The sequence below is a fragment of the Peromyscus californicus genome, unplaced genomic scaffold (assembly GCF_007827085.1).
Source record: "Peromyscus californicus insignis strain IS unplaced genomic scaffold, ASM782708v3 Scaffold_18__1_contigs__length_77618521, whole genome shotgun sequence".
In the NCBI taxonomy this organism is placed as follows: domain Eukaryota; kingdom Metazoa; phylum Chordata; class Mammalia; order Rodentia; family Cricetidae; genus Peromyscus; species Peromyscus californicus.
Window position 1 is genome coordinate 17,740,848 of NW_026294480.1, and position 14,579 is coordinate 17,755,426.

Consider the following 14,579-nt stretch of genomic DNA (forward strand, 5'->3'; position numbering starts at 1 on the left):
ATCTTCTTTGAGACATTTTTTGCCTTATTAATTTTACTACTTCATCAGTCGGTGAGTTTGGATGGAGTTCAAAGGAAAACACATAACAGTGTAGTTTCAGCTTCCCAACCCTTCAAACGCTATCACATTAGTGATCCTAATAGACCAACAGGCATATAGTGAGTCATATCTTTCTTGAGCATCCTATCAGTCCTTCAAGATTTTCGCGGGGATTCTGTGCTTTGTTTTTTCTTGAATAAAGCAAATGCTGAAACAAAACATCATCTATTACATAACTGATGATTTAATTGTAAGCATTTCTACTACCCAGTTTACTTTTATTAATTAGAAATGTCCTTTACACCTTATTAATTAGTACAACAACTGTATTAGAATTAGAACTTCTCCTCTCCATCTGCAAACCAACCAGGGCTAGCAGCAGGTGGGAAATTAAATGGGAGAAACTTGGCAACCTTGTATCTGTCAAGCTTTTTATTATAATCATTTTGCCTGGGGTATTTCCACTCTCTCAGGTGGGACAGCAAAGGCCCAGGACTGATTGTACAGCTCTGATTCTCTGCAGTCCATTGTTCTTATTGGCATGATGATTCCAGACAAAGTTTCCTCCCCCATCCCTCAACACAGTAGCATTGCCTCTGTGCTGATGGTACACTGTCTTCAGCATCCAGATTCCTCAGTGGTCCACTCCCAACCAAGTCTCATTTCAGGAAGATTTCTATGGCAGATCTTAACATGACTCGGGCTTTATTTCCCTTCTGCAAACACAGTCTTTACTTTCCTGTTGTCATGTAATTAGTTTTCCTAATAAAGTATATTCCTTCCCCATCTCTTTCCTTTCCCAGGACATTTTAACTTTCCTAAACACAAGGCAAACATTGTTACGTGAAACCCCCAATCATTGACTAGAAAAAATACTGGATATTATTATTAGCTCTGGGCAAGCAGACGGCCCTACTCACCAAACCTAGTGAGGGGAAGGCAATTTTCCCCTTCTTTTATGAGTTAACAGTGCTGTTTTACTCTCTCCGAATAATTCGTCTGGGCAAATTTTCCCTTTGTCGCTCACTGCATAAAATGATGTTTTAATAACCATAAAACACAAGACTTTGACTGAAAGCTCAAAATTTTAAAAACAAATTGGTGTTTTTACTGTAATTTCCGGAATTTCATCTGAAATTCTCATGTAATCCTAGTAGCATCATTGAACTATCCACTTCCAATTTTCATTATACCTTTATGGGGATGGTTAGAAAAAAAAATGCAGCAGCACAGAAATACATGAAAAAAATATTTCTGTCTAATTGTTCCGTGTCGGCACCTAATCAGTAGGATTCATTCAACTAAACCATAAACTACTTGATAATGATCAAGTGTGATACTTGATACGATCAAGAACCAATGATTCCACTTCTTCTTTAGTCTATTACCTTACTTTCTTATCTTCTTCCTCAGTATTTTTTATACTTTGGGTCCATCCTATATTCATCTTCTGAGATTTATATTTAAAACTATTATCTTTTAAAATATCTTCCCTGAAAATCACACAGTATTTTGGCCTAGATACATTGTGACTTAACACAGAATCTTTCTACAACCCCCACCCTATTTTTTGTCTATGTTACTGAAGTGGTCTGCTAACTTGATTTTGCTTATTATTTTCCTCTTCTTCAGGGAACGTGTCTGTCACACATCACTGAAAATATAGGATGGGTTATTTCTGTCACTTGTAGGTAAAAATTTTATTTTTTATTCTACCCCAGAGATAACTTGGAAAGAGATATATGGAGCCTTTAGACAAAATGTGTGTGTCCATGTGAAGGAAAGGAAGATATTTTTAAAAGTTAATCGGTATAGTCAGTACTCCTACTGAAGTAGATTATATCCTTGTAGCAATCAATCATTTAGTCCATTCCATGGACATTTCTGTGTGATTTTCTAAGCATTTTATTACAGTTAGTTAATTTTATCCTCACTTTAGTACTATGAAACTGACACTACTATAATAATTTACTGTTATTCAAGTCCTAGTAAATGTTTAACAACTATATTGGAGTAGGCAGGGGGAGTAGGTCTAGGCAATAATTTTAACTGTACATCCATTTCTGTTGTGAAAAGATTCCAACCATAGCATTTTTAAAGCTCAGTATGTGATGCATTTGAACATAGATTTAAGAGATGTGCACAATTGACTTTGATTATTGGGTTGAGCCAACGGCAAGTCTATAAAATTAGGAAATCCAGGTCCCATAGCCCGAAGGAATGAAGCAGTGAGGTGGCATCTTTTGATCTACTGTGTGATTCTGCTTCCACTCTACCCACAACACTTGATCCCACTTTCTGTAAATCAACCAAATATTGGACAGATGTATAAATTCTCATAAAACATGAATGGCTCAAAATTCTTTTTTTTTTTTTTTTTTTTTTTTTTTTTTTGGTTTTTCGAGACAGGGTTTCTCTGTGTAGCTTTGCGCCTTTCCTGGAACTCACTTGGTAGCCCAGGCTGGCCTCGAACTCACAGAGATCCGCCTGGCTCTGCCTCCCGAGTGCTGGGATTAAAGGCGTGCGCCACCACCGCCCGGCCTCAAAATTCTTAATATTAGCACCCTTGCAGAAAGCAAATTTCAATGTAAGGGTTTTGATAAGTTACTTATGTGGAGACTCTTTTCAAACCTTGAATACAAAGTTCAAGTAAAATACCTTTTGTAAGAGCATTAGAAAACATGAGGTTTTTCTAGAACGAAATACATTGATTCAATTTTTTTGTAAGCAAGAAAAGAAGGAAAATTTATTATAATTATTTTTGTCCTAGTTCTTTTTTCTTCTTATATGTATTCCAGAATTACAAGTAACTAAAATTATATTGAACACTACATTTGTGGTAATAAGAAAAACTATTTAAAACATATCTATATTATTATAGAAGAGTAATCTGCCTACAACATTTTTGGACACTGGAAATGTCAAACAACCCAATTCCAATGATGTGTGGAACACAGCCCACTTACATCATTTAATGACTGCTGACATAATGTTTCTGGTTCTACAAACTATGTATATTTAATACATGTAATTTATAGTCTCTATTCCTGTTACAGATTACTAAACATGATGGAGACCTTGGCAAGAGCTCACAGCATCTCAAAAACATCAATAACTTTCCATAGATCATCAATTATACAGAATACATTTAATATTCCCCTAAAGTCTCCATTAAATATGTAAACATTTCATTTATTTGCTCTATCTATGTAATCTCTGTCCCAGCGAATAAAGCAGAACATATTGACAATTCTCAGGAATATGTAACAACACTATAGCAAGCATATGTTAAAATAACTGTAAATTCTTATAAATTATTGGTAAATTGAACACTTATTTAAATAAACTAATAAGAACTTTAAATTTTTCTGAGTGTATTTATTTTTTCAAAGATCCAGTCTCCCATAATTTTCCTTTGTGTGACATTATGGGGATAATCAGAAAAAGATTGAAAATTTAGCAATATTTACCCATATCATATTTTAGCTTCATTTTACCTCAAATTGAATGCTTAATAACCACTATTTACTGATTTGCAAATGTGAATGCTTCTTGCCTGAATCTTGAAACACTCCTTGTCATCCTAGTTCTTTAGTTCATGACTTAAATGCTTTTCTTCTGTTATTCATATAATAGAGACTAGCCCCACCTTTAATGTGGTGATTACTTAGAGATATTTTTTATTTCTTTTTTTTAACTTTTGCAGTTTTAGGTTGCTCATAATTCTATATATGGAGCTATACAGATATTACCATATGTTTTTAACTGGTCTCACAATTTGGGAGTATGTTTGTTCCCTACTAAGAAGTCGTAGAATAGCTACCAGTAAATGACATTGATGTTTTCATTTCAGTATCCTCTAGGGCTTGCTCCATGTGTGGTTAGATGCCCTTGTACATTTATATTATGAGCATATTTCTATCATAGTTTTTATTGCAATTTGCATGATTTCCTATTAATTTATCAGTTATCCTCATCATACAGTAACAGCTTGACAAAACAGATTAAATTTCATATCCTTTGTATTGTGTGAAACAGACATCACATTTGTTTTGTTCATTTTAGCTAAATGGAACTTGTAATAAAACTTCCTTGTCTACTTTATCATTTTGATCAACTATAAAGCAAAATGAAACATAGAATTATAAGCCGTATTAAATAAATGTCAATGTCATGTTGATTTTATTTGTATGATTAAAGATCAACGTGATTAGAATAAAATTACACCTGGAAATTTTGAGATGTTGGTACTTATTGCTCTTCTTATTACTTCACTCTTCTTCTTTGGTTATCCTTTGCATAAAAAATTAAGCAGAATGTAATGTCATTATTTTAATTAATTTTATCTGTGCCTTGGACCTTGTTTACAGTTTCTATATGCTGCTTACAAATGCTTGTTAGATCCTGTTTTATCTTGAAAATTTTCTATTTTCAATATCTCTTGTTCATGTCTTCCCCAACACATTGTGTTAGCAGAAAAAAAAAATAATTGTTTTCTTACTATGATAACTTCTTGTGTAGTTTGCTTGTTACAAACATTTTTGAATCCAAAAGAGTCCAATGCATTTCACTGTGCAACTAGCATGTCTGTCATCTCTGTGTTTATTATATAAGGTAAACAATTGCACATGGGCCCCATGACATTATCTTCTGCTTAAGATAAACCATATTATCAAAGCCATTTTCTGACATACTGATATGTGCCGACCTTCCACTGAAAGCACACATATCAATACCTAAATGTACAACCCTGTCTCAGCACTGCAGCATTCTATAAACAATTTTTTCTGTACCCATATGCTCAATTATAGAACAAGCTGGCACTTAAATATGTAATGCTTGGCATACATTGAAAATTTCAACAATATTCCTCCTTGTCTTTTGAATACACTCTCTTCATAAATTCTTACATTCTCCTGTGATTTGCTAGAAATTTCCCCTAAATTGCTCATTCTATACAAATATTTCTTTGGTAATCCCATTAAGATGTATTTACTAGTTCTTTTTGGTAAAAAAATGATGAAAATAAGGACAGTCTTACTTTCAGAATTATATTATACCTTATACATGCATCAACCTGTTTGCCATAGTGTATTTTTGTCTGTTTGAGAACCATGGTGATATGTACTTTAATTCTTATCTTTTCAACATCAAGAACAAGATGTCCATGTGTGTATAAACACATACATACATAAAACTAAAAATGTATATATAATGTGATGTTCTGCAGATTGTAATACAGCTACTAATGTGATTGTCATAGTCTGTCGTGACAAAAATAAATATGTTTAAGTGAAATTTTGTAGCAATCACATTCAGAACACATTATTTTTATTTTAAATAAATTAAAATGTACCATAAATATCCAATTCTCTTTTGTCACAAGTTACGTTTCTTCTTCTATGTGACCGAATAGAAATTAATACCTTGTGTTTTGTCTCCATTCAAAAGTTACTAATCTCTTAATTTGAATTTAAAAAAAAACCCATACTACTTCACTAATATATAAAATTTTAAAAAATTGATCAATTAGAAGTTGATGAAACACAGTGGTGGTTGTAAGAAGTTTGAGAAAGTAGAGGAGATGGGAAAATAGGACTTTATTATGTAGTAGCTGGTCATGTGTGTAACTTGGAAGACTCAGAAATGAACACCATCAATTTTAAACTTTCCTGGGCTAAATAATAAAAGTTTTGTCTCAAACACACATGAACAAACAGCAAATATAGACTCACATGAGTTTAATTCTTTCTAATGCCTCACATTTAAATTAAGAATGACAAAATGCCAAGACACTCAAGCAGTTTTTCTATTTTGAAACTAAAATAATGTATTCTCATAAACTACCTGGTTTCATTTCATAATATATAATCCTTATTATCTAGTCATTTTTATTTGATATTAAATTAATGCAAACCACTATAATTTTGAAGCTTATTGTGGATGGAATCCCCATACAGTTATCTCTGGTTGTAGAACATATATATATATATATATATATATATATATATATATATATATATATATATATGTTTATGGAGAACAGTTCTGTAAAGAAAGCACTTTGACTTTCTGTAACATAAAGTTTAGTGGTTTATTGTATATTAACTGTATTTCTGAGTCAGCATTGCTAATTTTCTCTTGGATATTTTCCTAAAGTTATCTCGAGTTGATTTTGATACAAACAGGCATCATTGGCAAATTTCTGTTCCAGAAGGATAATGATGAAAAATTAAAAGCTCTTGGGAATTTTCTCAAAGCTTTCATTAATAATGAGGACTTGCTGTCTTTTCCCCTAAAAATGAGGAAGTCCTATGCCATTGTTATGAGGCAGAGGTAATGGAGCATGCACTTCATTCTGTATAGTACATGACATGTAGGTACTCCCTAGTCAGCACCACAGCTCTCGGCCTATCACATTAGTAGCTAATTCTCCAAGAGTTGATCTATTTTTAAAATACCAAATTAACAAATAATTTACATATACATGATGTATATTCACACACCAGTTACTTTTTTATCTCTGATTTGTACAATAAAACAGAAAGGAAAAGATTCTTAATAACATCATATATGCATTCAAGTGTACAGTGGTCAACAACATCATGCTTATAAACAAGACATTCTCTTGTGCTTATTTACACAATGAAAAAAGTAATTTAGCCGGATGGTGGTGGCGCACGCCTTTAATCCTAGCACTCGGGAGGCAGAGCCAGGAGGATCTCTGTGAGTTCGAGGCCAGCCTGGGCTACAGAGTGAGTTCCAGGAAAGGCGCAAAGCTACACAGAGAAACCCTGTCTCAAAAAAAGAAAAAGTAATTTAAGCTTCACCTCAGCAAGTTTTTTTTTTTTTCAACATAGTTTCATAGCAGTTAAAAAGCAAATACCATTACCTGTGAGGAATTCTTCAAGATATACTTATCTGAAATTGACATTTCTTGACATTAGCATCCAAATTCATGTAATTTCTATTTATAATTTTGTCATATTTGCTGCTTAGTTGCTTTGTGTTAGCCATATTCCAGCTAAAAATTATTGGCATCAAAATAAATTGCTTTTTGTTTTCAAATACATTTTGTTTTTTTTCTTTTGAAAGCTGAATTTCCACATGATGCTACAGTATAATGCCCTCAATATGAATAAATGTGTAATTTTAATAGAAATACTTTTTATTATACAAAATATTAGAGTATTTTTAATGATTCTGAAATACTGTGTGTCATAATTTTTGGCTATATGTCAAATATGCATGAAAGAGCAACACAGCAGAATTCCCTCACAGTACTTGGCTTGATAGTTTCATTCTGTCCTCTCAATTTTGAGTCACTGAATGTATTGGGATGTCCTTACAGATATTTTGATAAATATGGCTCTTGAGTTGTAGATACAAGAAAATAATAAGCTTCATTTTTAACTTTATGTTAAATCAGAAGAAATAATTAGAGTTTAAAAGCCTGGAATGTCAGATGATCTTATATGAGTTACCAACTCCTCAAAAGAGTCCATGCTCCCCTGGAACCATGGATGCTAGACTACAGGAAAGAGGCTTTTCGGTCAGATCCAGTTCAGACTATCTGAGTGCCATGCCCTAAGTGTATGATTTCTTCAGCAATAGTGACTACATCCAAACTCTAAGTCTAAGCTGCTCACTGAGAATTTTGCTCAATAATCTAAGGCTTCCAGCCATGGGACTTGGACATAAACCCAGTCATAAAAGCCTCAAACTCCAATTTGTCTTGCCTATAACATATGTTTGTATAATAGGGGCACAATATTTGTGGGAATGGCCAAACAATGACTGATCCAAATTGAGGTCAATTCCAAGACAGGGAGCCAATGCCTTATACTGCTTGTAGGGCCAGGAAGAAAAGGCTGAACAGTCCAGAGACCAGAGACCCAGGATAGAATCAAACAGGACTGGCAAGAAAAAAAAAAGTCAATCAAACTATTCTTGGTAATATTCTGCTATACTCATATATCAATGCCTAGCCCAATTGTTATCAGAGAGGCTTAATCCATCAACGGATGGAAGCGAACACAGAGACACACAGCCAAACACTATGTGCAGCCAGTAGAACTCGGCAGATCGGCAGGAAAGACTGTAGGAGCCAGAGGTGTCTAGGACATGACACCATGTTAATATAGTCCACAGAATCAAATAACTAGGGCTCATAGGGGTTCACAGAGACTGGAGTAACAATCAGGGACCCTGTATGGGTCTGAGATAGGTCCTCTGAATAACTGTTATGGTTCTGCAGCTTGATGTTCTTGTGGAACACCTAACAGTAGGCATAGGGATTGTCTCTGACTCTTTTGCCTGCTCTTAGCACCCTTTTCCTCCTACTGGGAGGATTTGTGCCTAATCTTATTGTAACTTGTTTTGCCATGTTCAGCAATATCCCTGGGAGGCCTGCTATTTTCTAGAGGGAAATAGAAGAGGTGATGGGTGATGTTGCTCTGTATGCTGTGAATATGTTGCTCTGATTGGTTGATAAATAAAATGCTGATTGACCAGTAGCCAGGGAGGAAGTATAGGTGGGATAATCAGACAAGGATAATTCTGGAAAGAGGAAGGCTGAGTCAGGAGACACCAGCCCGACCTCTAGGGAGCAGCATGTAATGGCACACAGGTAAAGCCATGGAACATGTGGCAACATATAGATTAACAGAAATAGGCTGAGTTTAAGTGTAAGAGCTAGTCAGTGGTAGGCCTGAGCTAATGGCTGAGAAGTTTTAATTAATGTAAGATTAAATTATTTTAATCTCTGTGTGTTTATTTGGGTCTGAGCAGCTGTGGGACTGGTGGGTGAGAGAAATTTGTCCTGATCTCTGGCAGGCAGAGACACAGGAAACTTCCAGCTACAAAGAGGAATGGATCTGGGGAAAAGAGAAGATGGGGACGGACTTGGAGGGGTGGAGTGAGAAGAAACTGTGGTTGGTATGCAATGTACAGAGAAGAATAAATAAATAATAAATAAGTGAATAATAAAATAATCTTATTTTTTTGAGAGTAACTTGGACTACCATGGCCAACAATTCAAAGGAGGCTTATTATATCTGGTGCTGACCTTTATGTTAGTCTATGATCCCTGTGAGGAGCATTATCATGAAAAGTGACTTAACTTCCTTTAAGGTATACACCCAACAGACACATACACACACACAAACACACATATACACACAATTGGATTACTCAGGCTGGATCTGATATGAAAGACTCTTTCTTGTGCTCTGGCTTCCATGGTTCCAGGAATACTACGTAAGCTGCCGATGGAGAGAAGCAATTAAAATGTCATATCCAGCTGCAGCACCTATGAACAATGACTATGACCAGCATGGGGAAAATATGTATAATGTTAAATAAGGGAAACTCACATGTAAGTGGCAATAGCTATTTAATTGTTTATAAGCAACAATCAACAGGGCAGAAATCATATCTATTGCTGAACACGTAGCCTTTTTGTAGACTTTATTTTTTTTTCTGATACTTCTGAGGTCATGATCTTAGGAAAAAAATCTACCATCACTTTGCTGGTCCAGTGTAATTCTTTACTACATTTTAAATCTCATCTTTATACCCACAGATAGGTATTGCTACCACCTCTCATAAAAAGAAGGCTCTCTTTAGAGCAACAGGAGACCATCACACAAAACCACAACTAAACACAGTGCAAAGGTCAAAGGATCATTGGGAGCTTATCCTCAGTGCATCCCTCTACATTGTAGCTCCTGTATGTATGGCTTGGGGGACATCAAGAAAGATGGCTCACAAAGATTACATTAGCTGAAATACAAGGAAATCTTTTGTGAAACAGTCTCTCTTCAAAATAACTGCATAAAAATTACAAAGCAATATTACTAACAATGGACATATTAACATGGAATGGGGAGAACTTGTAGGGTCTCAACCCGAGACAGGAACTACAGGCAACTTATGATGTAATTCTATTTCAGTGAGAACAGATTATTAAGATTAAATTTTAGAATAATGCAGTATTTGCTGTGGGATATCTCTCTGTATGCTGTGAATATGTGTTGCTCTGACTGGTTGATAAATAAAGCTGTTTGGCCAATGGGGAGGCAGAATAAGGTTAGGCAGGACATGGTACATTCCAACTAGAGAAAAAGGAAGAAAAAAGGCAGAGCTGGGAAACACTGCTAGCTGCCACCAAGAGAATCAAGATGTAAACCAGTAAGCGAAAAGCCATGTGGCAAAATATAGATTTATAAAAATGGGTTAAATTAAGATGTAAGAGCAAGCTAGTGAGAAGCCTGTGCCATTAGGCCATCTAGTTTGAAACTGATTTAAGACCCTGTGTGTTTATTTGGTTCTGAGCAGCTGCAGGACAGGGTGGGACACAGGAAAACTTCAAGCTACAAGTATTCTTAAGTGTGAAAAATGCTTCTCTTGAAATGGGGAAAGCAAAAAAAAAGTTCTTAAAATAGCTTATAGATATATAAAGGATAAATAATTGGAATTTTATGTATCATTATGTGGTACCTGTTAGATCAACAAATTCAATATCAGTAAAACCTAATGTGTAGCATAAATCTGTAGATGTAACCAACCTTCTTATTAAATAAGAAACACAGAACCAATGCAAAGAAGAAAGCCAAGAGTTCAGAGCTAAGAGCTAAAACCTTACCCTTCCTCCTGCGGTGGTCCTACCTCTCCAAACCAGAGCTACCCCTGTGTTAAAGTCTTTATATAGAGTTCCTGTTCTGCCTTCTCATTGGTTGTAAACCCAACCACATGACTGCCTCCTCATGGCCTGTCTGTATAGGCCTCCAGGTTTTCCATGATTGGTATTGATTAAAGGCATGTGTATCCAATAATGACTGTATCCCTGAACACACAGAGACTTACCCAGCTCTGCCTACCAAGTGCTGGGATTACAAGAGTATGCCTCCACTGCCCTGCTTTCCTATGGCTTGCTAATAGCTCTGACCCCCAGGCAACTTTATTAACATAAAAATAACATTTTAATACAAATAAAATATCACCATATTTCCCCTTTTCTATTTTAATAAAAAGAAAAAAAAAAGAAAAAAAGGGGGGAAGTGCTGTGGGATGTTCTGTGTGGCAAATGTGTTGCTGATTAGTCAATAAATAAAACACTGATTGGCCATTGGCTAGGCAGGAAGTGTAGGTGGGACAAGGAGGAGAATAAAGCTGGGAAGTGGAAGGCTGAGTCAGAGAGACACTGCCAGCCACCACGATGAGAAACAGCATGTGAAGATGCCGGTAAGCCACGAGCCATGTGGCAAGGTATAGATTAATGGAAATGGATTAATTTAAGCTGTAAGAACAGTTAGCAAGAAGCCCGCCACGGCCATACAGTTTGTAACCAATATAAGTCTCTGTGTTTACTTGGTCGGGTTTGAGCAGCTGTGGGACTGGCAGGTGAGAGAGATTTGTCCTGACTGTGGACCAGGCAGGAAAACTCAAGCTACATAAATCTTAAAAGTTCTTATTAACAAAATCAAACCTGAGCCAGGTATTGGGGTGAACTGGAAGATCAGAGAACCAGAACAAGCCACAGCTACCTCATTTTGCTGGATCCTCAGCTGTTCTTGTTTCCTCAGACTGGAGGCCTCTGAGTCCTCATCCAGAATGAATCTGAGCTGAACTGTGCTGCTCCAAAGCCTGAAAGCTTGACCAGGCCAAATGCTTAAGCAGACAAATGCTTCTAGTTTCTGGTCCTCACGCTTTATATACCTTTCTGCTTTCTATCACCACTCCCTGAGATTAAAGGCTCATTTCTGGGATTAAAGGCGTGTGTCAGGATGCCTGGCCGTTTCCAATGTGACCTTGAACTCACAGAGATCCAGAGGGATTTCTACCTCTGGAGTGCTAGGATTAAAGGTGTGAGTGCTACCATTTTCTAGCCATTATATCTAGTGGCTGTCTGTTCTCTAACCCCAGATAAATTTATTAGGGTACACAATATTTTGGGGAACACAATACCACCACACTACTGCCTTACTCACATTCTGTTTTCACTGAGTGTGAGCTGAGAGTGATCATTTTATTTCATTTCAGGCCTCAGACTGCCATCCTGCTTCACCTGGCAAACAGAGCAGTGATAACATCCAACATTGTCATGTCCCTCTGCCCCAGGATGTTTGTCTAAGTATTTGTTCAAACTTAGAAATCACACACTAGGATTGTGTCTTTCCACAGACAGTGGCTATGCATCATTGCCTGGAAAACTCTCCTTTTCATTCTCTGTGAATAAGAAAATCAAGTATGTTATATGTGTAAGATCTAAGATAGAAGCCATGTCCATGATAATAATTTATGTCCAAAGCAATTTTGTAAACTGACTTGGCCAAGCTATTATAGCTTGCCACGTGTAAGAATAAAGGAGAAAAAAGAAGTAAGGAAGGGAATAAGGAATGAAGAAAAAGAGAGAGGGAAATAAGGAAGGAAGGAGGGAGGGAGGGAGGGAAGGAAGGAAGGAGGGAAGGAAGGAAGGAGGGAGGGAAGGAGGGAAGGAGGGAAGGAAGGAAGGAAAGTTAAATGCTTGCATTGTTGGAAAAAGTACTTGAAAATAAGGCTATAAACTACAGAATCAAAGGCATTATATGTTTCCCTTTTTGTTTTACTTTTTTGTCCCTTGTAGTAACAGAGTAAGGTGTAAAAAAGCTTTATAGCAATTTTTGTCTCATTAATCATAGTATACAATATAGTAACTATTTGTTCTATATATTCCATAGTATAAATCATGATTTTAATGAATTATTTAGTTTTAAAAAATTGAGTCTCAGAAATTATGCATCATTATCATAAATGGCATGGCATTTTAAATATGTAAACGTAATGGATGGCCAAATAGAGCTAATTGACGTGCATTAAAGTGGTAGGGTTTCTAATTGTCTTTTTCATAATATTTGACTATTGGATTTTTATTGATCATGAGTTGAAACCTTTACACAAAGAAAATATACTCCCATTGTTAAAAGAAGCTGTGACAATGCTGTAAAATTCAGAAAAACAATACAACATCTAAATAGAGAAATAGTGTTAATAGTACATATTTTCTTAGGTAAACACAGAAAAGATCACATTTGTATGAAGAGGGAAATATTCTGCATTTTAATTTATTTAAAACTGATCAGGCAAGTAACTACAAAATGATTAAATCATGATTCCTCTAAAACCATGAATGAAACCGCCCATCCTTGGTGGTTCTAATTCTGTGGAACACAGAAACAATCCTTGTAAATACATCGGAAAATGAATTAAGTACTAACTGGTGTTAAATGTAACACTCAAAAGAAAACTGGATGAAGCATGAGTGAGAGGCATCATTTTCTCTAAGGGACACAGTTACAGAAAAGAAATAGGTGAGAATCATTCCATTATCCCAGAAGGTAAAGCAATTCTCACCTGTTGTAAATCTACAATGAGATAAATATCAGAATGGAAGTAATGCTCATAACAACATCATCACAGATACTAAATATCTAAAAATGGTCCAGCAGATGCACTTGCTAAAATAAGTCACAAAATCTTATATGACAATTGTATACTATAAAAACTGTGATAGCATAAATTTATAGTTATAGTTTACCTCATATTTTATGCATTTATATTAATTTTTAGCTAACAAATTATCATGATAGTACATTAACATATTGTTAGCAATTTTAATTCACTTTAATAGCATAAGTATGATTATACAATTGTAATAGACTGAAGCATTTGTTGTGTAATATTTTGATCCTGTTCTGACAAATACAGCATGCTTGAAGTCAGAGGGCAGTACTAGCACTAGCTGACCAAAATTCACCACAGAGGTTTTGGGGAATTGAAGACAGATAGGACAGGAAATAGTCAGGGAGGGCAGAGAGGGATCTTGGCCCTTTTGGAGGAAGGAATGCAGCAGGTAGGAGAAGACTCCTGGCCTCTTTGCTTCTCTAATCTTTCAGGCTCTTATCCTGATATCTGACTCCCAAATTTTTATTGATTAAAGAATAATCAGATTAATGCTTTATCTATTATCATAACACTAAGCATGATTTTCTTTAAAATTTAAAGACAGGTAATTTTTTAAATCCGTAATAATCTGCTTCCTAAAGATCAATAGTATTTGGAGATGTTTTTACTTTTTGTAGCGTTAATATATGACATGGTATATTTTTTTATTTTATTTTATGCGTTATTATTATCCTTTAGAAGCCTGTGCTGTTTGCTAATGAGAGATAAAAAGAGAGTGGATTCAGATGGGAGGAGAGATAAAGAGGAACTGGGAGGAGTAGCGGGAAAGGAAACCATAATCATGATATATTTTGGGAGAGAAAAATACGACATGGTAACTTTTTAGAAACATTTGTAAATATGTTTAGCACATAGCTGACATACTTTTTGGGAATCGAGGTGGGTTGTCATTGACGTCAGTGAGGGTAATATTGACAATTGTTGTTCCAGCAAGGCCACCGAGTTGTCCACCCATGTCCTTCGCTTGAATGAGGACCTGGTACTGCTCTTTGACTTCTCTGTCCATGTTTGGCAATGCTGTTCTAATGACACCTTTG

At 35.6% G+C, this 14,579-nt stretch overlaps 1 protein-coding gene across 5 annotated transcripts in view; it reads right to left on the minus strand.

Annotated features, from left to right (window-relative positions):
• The window catches only part of Cdh12 (cadherin 12), a 988,903-nt gene that overhangs the window by 70,012 nt on the left and 904,312 nt on the right, over nucleotides 1-14,579 (minus strand). For all 5 annotated transcript variants that reach the window (XM_052743072.1, XM_052743068.1, XM_052743069.1 and 2 more), the window contains one exon: nucleotides 14,407-14,574. In XM_052743072.1, the coding sequence (XP_052599032.1) occupies nucleotides 14,407-14,574 (168 nt within the window). The remainder of the gene's footprint in view (nucleotides 1-14,406; nucleotides 14,575-14,579) is intronic.